Source organism: Penaeus chinensis, chromosome 7, assembly GCF_019202785.1.
Source record: "Penaeus chinensis breed Huanghai No. 1 chromosome 7, ASM1920278v2, whole genome shotgun sequence".
Lineage (NCBI taxonomy): Eukaryota > Metazoa > Arthropoda > Malacostraca > Decapoda > Penaeidae > Penaeus > Penaeus chinensis.
The window spans coordinates 40,473,657-40,481,156 of NC_061825.1; the positions used below are offsets into that span (position 1 = coordinate 40,473,657).

The 7,500-nt window shown below is 38.1% G+C and overlaps 1 protein-coding gene across 1 annotated transcript in view; it reads left to right on the forward strand.

Moving 5' to 3' along the window:
• Positions 1–7,500, forward strand: part of LOC125027068 (adenylate cyclase type 2-like) — a 286,172-nt gene that overhangs the window by 268,462 nt on the left and 10,210 nt on the right. The window contains exons 6-8 of the mRNA XM_047615796.1: positions 3,181–3,266; positions 3,896–4,007; positions 7,181–7,308. Coding sequence (XP_047471752.1) covers positions 3,181–3,266; positions 3,896–4,007; positions 7,181–7,308 — 326 coding nt within the window. The remainder of the gene's footprint in view (positions 1–3,180; positions 3,267–3,895; positions 4,008–7,180; positions 7,309–7,500) is intronic.

Below are 7,500 nucleotides of genomic sequence, written 5' to 3' on the forward strand. Positions count from 1 at the left end.
ACGTGGCTGTTGTTCTTAATTGTTCTTAACATGGTTATATTTCACAACGGAGAAACGGTTAATATATTATTAGATCTTTATTTTTTTAACAGAGATCAGAGAAACAAACCATGAACGTGGATATTATTTTCGTTTTTAATTGAATGATTGGATAGGATGTCTCAAACACGATGTCTCAATCCATCTCTTCAAATTTCTATATGGGTAATAAAATGTGTGTGTGTGTGTGTGTGTGTGTTTGTGTGAGTGAAGTTTGAACATGTAATATAGCATTGATAGCAATGAACAATCTTGTACAGTGAATTCAGTTAAATAGCATTCTCGTATAAAGCCATAAAAAAATTATACTGTGATCGGACAATGCGGGGGGGGGGGGGGGGAGAAAGAGAGAAGGGGTAGCAAGAGTAAAAAAAATATTTTAATCATAATAAAAATAATAGTTTTATCCAGTTTTATTTGTTGCAATGTTTCATTCGGCTTCTAAATTATCCCCTGAGGGCAAGGAATGGTCGGGGTTACCATCCACTGGCGATGGTGAGGGGGACGAGGGTAAGGGAGAGAGAGAGAGAGAGAGAGAGAGAGAGAGAGAGAGAGAGAGAGAGAGAGAGAGAGAGAGAGAGAGAGAGAGAGAGAGAGAGAGAGAGGGGGGGGGGGAGGACGAGAGAGAGAGAGAGAGAGAGAGAGAGAGAGAGAGAGAGAGAGAGAGAGAGAGAGAGAGTGATGGGGGGGGAGACGAGAGAGAGAGAGAGAGAGGGGGGGGGGAGGACGAGATAGAGAGAGAGAGAGAGAGAGAGAGAGAGAGAGAGAGAGAGAGAGAGAGAGAGAGAGAGAGAGAGAGAGAGAGAGAGAGAGAGAGAGCGAGAGAGAGAGAGAGAGCGACAGACGGACTCGCATACACCCACACAGTACAAATCTAGCTTCATCACCCAGACAGATATGTTGCAGTTGCGTGTCCGTGTATTCAATGTTCATTTTATTTTTTTTATCGTTTTCTCTTCTCCTGCAAATCCCACGTCTTTTAGTTATCTTATTTTCATTCATTCCCTTTTATTTATTCCACCTATTTCTGTAAAATGATAAACGTCGTAGATTTTCTTTTTTTATCATCTTGCAACGGAAGCTTATGAAACGAAGGTTATGATGCTAAAAAAGAGATAAGAAAGTTAAAATGGTATTGAATGCGTCTGTGCGTGTGTGTGTGTGTGTGTGTGTGTGTGTGTGTGTGTGTGTGTGTGTGTGTGTGTGTGTGTGTGTGTGTGTGTATGTGTGTGTGTGTGTGTGTGTGAGTGGGTGTGTATGTGTATGTATATGTATGTATGTATGTATATGTATGTGTGTATATATATATGTGGGTGTGGGTGTGCTTGTGTGAATGTTTCTCTTGTATAGATGTATCCTGTGGTTATCTATGTGTTCTGAGGGAGGGGGGGGGGTGAGGGAGAGAGAGAGATAGAGAGAGAGAGAGAGAGAGAGAGAGAGAGAGAGAGAGAGAGAGAGAGAGAGAGAGAGAGAGAGAGAGAGAGAGAGAGAGAGAGAGAAAGAGAGAGAGATAGAGATAAAGAGAGAGAGAGAGAGAGAGAGAGAGAGAGAGAGAGAGAGAGAGAGAGAAAGAGAAAGAGAAAGAGAAAGAGAAAGAGAAGAGAGAGAGAGAGAGAGAGAGAGAGAGAGAGAGAGAGAGAGAGAGAGAGAGAGAGAGAGAGAGAGAGAGAGAAAGAGAGAGAGATAGAGAAAGAGAGAGAGAGAGAGAGAGAGAGAGAGAGAGAGAGAGAGAGAGAGAGAGAGAGAGAGAGAGAGAGAGAGAGAGAGAGAGAGAGAGAGAGAGAGAGAAAGAGAGAGAGAGAGAGAGATGGTGTATGCCAAGAACGCATATGTACGTTTGTATGTAAAAGCCGCAGGTGAGAGCCAGAAACAGACAGATAAATAAACATAATATGATTCGTTGTCTTGTTAATATGAAGCTCAATGGTCATGTCACTGCGTGTGCCCTGTCTGTAAATATGTATGTCTCTCTACGTTTGGCTATCTATCTGTTTGTCTATCTGTCTATCTATCTGTTTGTCTATCTGTCTATCTATCCGTTTGTCTATCTGTCTATCTATCTGTTTGTCTATCTGTCTCTCTGTGTGTCTCTACAGGAATGTATTAGCTCAGCTTAAATATATCAAAATGGCCCTTTTGTTTTATGTTTATCAATTTATTTGTTTATCAATCAGGATACTTATATCTATCAATTTATTTATCTGTCTATCTATCTGCCTGAGTTTCTATCTATCGACAACTCTATTGGACTGGCAGAACAGTAATTAAATTATAAATTTATGAAATTATCAGGAAGGTATTACATACCGTGAAATATAACTAAATGTTAAATAAGCTTCGTATAGTTTTTGTAGATTTTTCTTGTGCGTGTGCCAGTAACAATACTCACTGGAGTTTTTTATATTTGTAAAGGGTAAAGCATATACATCACTAAAAATGTTTACAGTGGAAGTGCAGGAGAATATGTGTGTATGTGTGTGTGCATATATATATATATATATATATATATATATATATATATATGTATGTATGTATGTATGCATATGTATGTGTGTATATATGTGTGTGTGTGTATGTGTGTGTGTGTGTGTGTGTGTGTGTGTGTGTGTGTGTGTGTGTGTGTGTGTGTGTGTGTGTGTGTGTGTGTGTGTGTGTGTGTGCATTCCATTTATTCTAATGATCAATCTCTACCTCTATGTCGTCTTCGTGAACCTTCACATCACTCATATTGGCAAATTGTCATACTCAGCATAACAAGGCTGATATATGAGACTTGTGATAAACTGCAATATATTATCAACCAATGTCAAACAATTACATGAACATATTTATGACATACCACAGCACAAATGTAACATAAATACAATCCTAACACAGCACAACATAAACATAGAGATAATCACAAACACAACCACAACATGAACCAACGCAAGGCAACACAAACAAAACACCAACACAAACATAAACGCAACATACACACAATAACAACATAACACAACATAAACGCAACATACACACAAGAACAACATAACACAACACAAACATACACACAAGCTTATCATAAACCAACATAGCACAACATAAGCCAAATTAACACAAGGAAATCACAAATTAACACAAATTTCGTTCCCTTGTCCGCAGGTGAAGCGCCACATGATGACTCGCCAGATCGGGCCACCAAGAAAGCAGTTTCGAGACCTCTACGTTCAACGTCATAATAACGTCAGGTACGTCGACGCCAACGCTGGTTTGTTTACGTTTATCCTAAAGCAATGCATGGTACGTGTGAAAACCCCTTTTCCTTTGTTATTTGTTTATTTTATGTGATGTTCATTTTTTCCTTCCTTTTTACACGAATAGGGAAAAAAAGTATGAAGTACTCTCTAAATAGCTTGAGCTTGTGGGGAATTCTTGGGATTTTTGTGGTTTCTGTTACGAAGCATGATTTAGGACTGGTTCGAGTCACGGCTCGGAATTAGCTCGAAAATTTCGGCATTTTTTCCTTCTTTCTTTCCGTCACCCTGTCTGTCTGTCTGTCTACGTCTGTTTGTCTGTCTGTTTGTTTCTTTGTCTGTTTGTTTGTCTATCCGTCTGTCTGTTTGTTTGTCTATTTGTTTTTTGTCTGTTTGTTTATCTATCTGTGTTTTGCCTGTTTGTTTGTCTATCTTTTTTTCGTCTGTCTGTTTTGTCTGTTAGTGTGTCTACCTATCTGTCTGTCTGTTTCCCTGCCCTGTTTGTCTACCTGTCTGTTGATCTATCTATTTGCCTCATAATACTTCATCCATTCATTTATCAATCTACCCCTACCTGCAACATATTTTTTCAACATCTACTCCCCCCGTTTCCTTGCCTGCAGTATCCTCTACGCCGACATCGTCAACTTCACGCCTCTGTCGGAACAGCTGAGTGCCAGCGATCTTGTAACGACACTGAACAACCTCTTCGGAAGTTTTGACCAAATAGCACAGGTGAGATGCTTATATTTACACACACACTCACACACACACATACACAAAGACAAATAAACAAACAAACTCAAAACAATTACAGACATACAAACTAAACAAACGAACACACAGGAAAGCAGAAAATGAAAAACCCAAGTGGCATACCAATCCACCATCAAGGAACTTATACTGGAAGAGGTGTGCGAGGAATATTTTTGTTTGAGGCTTAATTCTCTCGTACGTCGGGGGGCGGGGGGGGGGGTATGTGAGAAGTAGGTGTGTGTGGTTACGAAAGAGGGGGGGGGGGAGAGAGAATGAGGAGAGAGAGAGGGGGCATAGGTGGAGAGGGAGAGGGAGAGAAACAGAGAGAATGAGAAAGAGAGAGTGAGAGGGAGGGGTGGAGGGATGGAGGGAAAGAGAGAGAGAGAGAGGAGGGGAGGGAAGAGAGGAGAGACGGAGAGAAGGGGGGAGGGAGGGAGAAGGAGAGGGAGAGAAAGAAACAGAGTGAGAGAGAGAGGAGTGGAGAGATGGAGGGATAGAGAGAGAGAGAGGAGGGGAGGGAAGAGAGGAGAAACGGAGAGAAGGGGGGAGGAGGGAGAGGGAGAGAAAGAAACAGAGAGAGAGAGAGAGAGGGGAGAGGAAGAGAGAGAGGGGGGGGGAGAAGGAGAGAGAGAGAGAGAGAGAGAGAGAGAGAGAGAGAGAGAGAGAGAGAGAGAGACAGACAGACAGACAGACAGACAGACAGACAGGCAGACAGACAGACAGACAGGCAGACAGACAGACAGACAGACAGACAGACACACACACACACACACACACACAGAGAGAGAGAGAGAGAAAGAGAGAGAGAGAGAGAGATAGACAGAAAGAGAGAGAGAGAGAGAGAGAGAGAGAGAGAGAGAGAGAGAGAGAGAGAGAGGAGAGAGAGAGAGAGAGAGAGAGAGAGAGAGGGTGGGGGGGGAGATGGGAAGGTGAAAAGTCTGAGGTTACGAAAGAGAGGAGGTGAAGGAGTGTAAATAGAAATATAAAGAGAGAGAGAGAGAGAGAGAGAGAGAGAGAGAGAGAGAGAGAGAGAGAGAGAGAGAGAGAGAGAATTGGTTACAAAAAGACGGACAAACTATGAAACAAACAGACACACAGGCACAGTCAGACAAATATACAAAATAGATTTGGAAACAGAAATGATGAATTAATGATACTGACATTTTTTTCGACATGTCGCACGTAAAATTTAGATAAAATGTTACGTAGAAAATGTATAAGCATCATTTTTAATTAGATTTAAGTGGATATTTCGTTGGTTAATAGTGAGAAATGAGTTAACCAGGAAATGACAATAGATAAAACGAAATGATAATAATAATAGTGATACTGCAGATAATGATAATGATAGCAATAATAATGACAATAATGATAATGATAATAATAATGATGATGATGATGATAATAATAATAATAATAATAATAATAATAATAATAATAATAATAATAATAATAATAATAATAATGATAATAATAATAATAACAACAGCAACAACAACAACAACAACAACAACAACAACAACAATAATGATAATAATAATGATAATAAGAATAACAGTAATAATAATCCAATAACAATAATGGTAATGATAACGATAATGATCATTATAACAATAATGATAATGATTGTACTAGGCCTTAAGGACCACACACCCATCAGCCGTCATGTTTGTTTCTTGAAGAAGATTTCGACCTGTAATAGCCATCAAAAAAATAAGAATATCATTGGATATCATTCCAAATGTATGGAATCTGACATCATTCCGAACAGAGAAATCTAACTATAAATCATAGAGTAATTGATACAATTTCATGCAGAGAAAACATTTTCCACAGTAGAAAAACGAGCAAACATAACATTTGCCATAGGAAAATATTAATATTCAATACACTGAAACTTATATAAGGTCACATAAATACATCACACGAAATATGGGTTCCTCATAACCTGCCAAAAAGGGAACATTAGCCTAATGTACAGTAAACCAGCATCTTAAATATCACAATTGATAAATAACTTAATCACATAACATTACATTTAGAAATATATAACATACAAAAAATAAATTACAAAATACTATTTGAAATGACCATGAAAACATAGATCACAAGATTAAAAATGCCTACTAATAACACTTAATAACATATGATACTTAATTGACACTTACTTCAATGACTCCACTCAACACAACGAAACACATCACTCTGCTCGTTCGTAGAATTACAGCTTAATTAAATTTCCATATCCTATTAAGGACATCATGATATTGTAAATCTTGAAAATACCACAACATACTTGTATCTCTCTGAAAGGTCCACAAAATCTTGAGTTTTATTTTCCAATTAACTACCAAACACTATTCTTCCGCCTCCTCGCCAAGGGAGGACAGCGTTCTCATAAACAAAAGACACGTGCGATGCGCATCATAGAAAAACTAAATACAGTTTCTCCCTTCTGAAAATATTCCAAATAGCACAATGTTTGTATTCATGAATATTATGTTATTGATATAATGATAAATGCCAGTGAGGATGATAATGATGATGATTATAGTGGTAATGATGATAATGATAATAGCAGCAGTAGTAGTTTTAGCAGAAGTAAATGTGATAAAGATAATCATATTGGTCATAATGATAATGAGGATAATATTAATAATAATAATAATGAGAATGGTAATAATGATAATAATAATGGTAATAATAATGATAATAACAATATAATAATAATAATAATAATAATAATAATAATAATAATAATAACGGTAGTAATAACAATAATGATAATGATAATAGCAAAAATGCTAAGAATGATGATGATAATGATGATGATAATAATAAGGATAATAATGAGAAAGATTATAAAAATGACAATAATAACAATAATTCTGGCAATGCTAAAAACGACCTCAATATTATAAATACCAATAATAACAATACGAACAACACTAATAACTCTAGAATCACATTCACCCCAAGAACCAGTTATCAAACACAATTCCATCATTATCTCCATTCTTCTACTACCCCCTACCACCCCCACCCCCTACCGCCCCCCCCCCACCCCAGCCAATCCATAATCATCATCATCATGTTTAATCTTCCCTTCTTCCTCTCACCGTTATCTCCCTCTCTTTGTGTTTCTCACGCAGGATAACCAGTGTTTACGTATTAAGATTCTCGGTGACTGTTACTACTGTGTGTCCGGCCTGCCCGTCTCAAGACCAAACCATGCTGTCAACTGTGTTAAAATGGGCCTCGAAATGATCACTGCCATAAGGTAAGATGGTCTGGAAGGGGGGGGGGTGAGGGGGGAATGGGGATGTGGGGAAATAATGTGTGTGTAGGGGAGGAGAAAGTGAAATGAGTTTTGTTTAGTTGTGTGGAATGAATTTTTTTTTTTTTTTATATCTAATTTTTTTTAAGTTTTTGTGTCTTTATGTTTTTCTCGTTTTCTCTCTTTCTCTCTCTC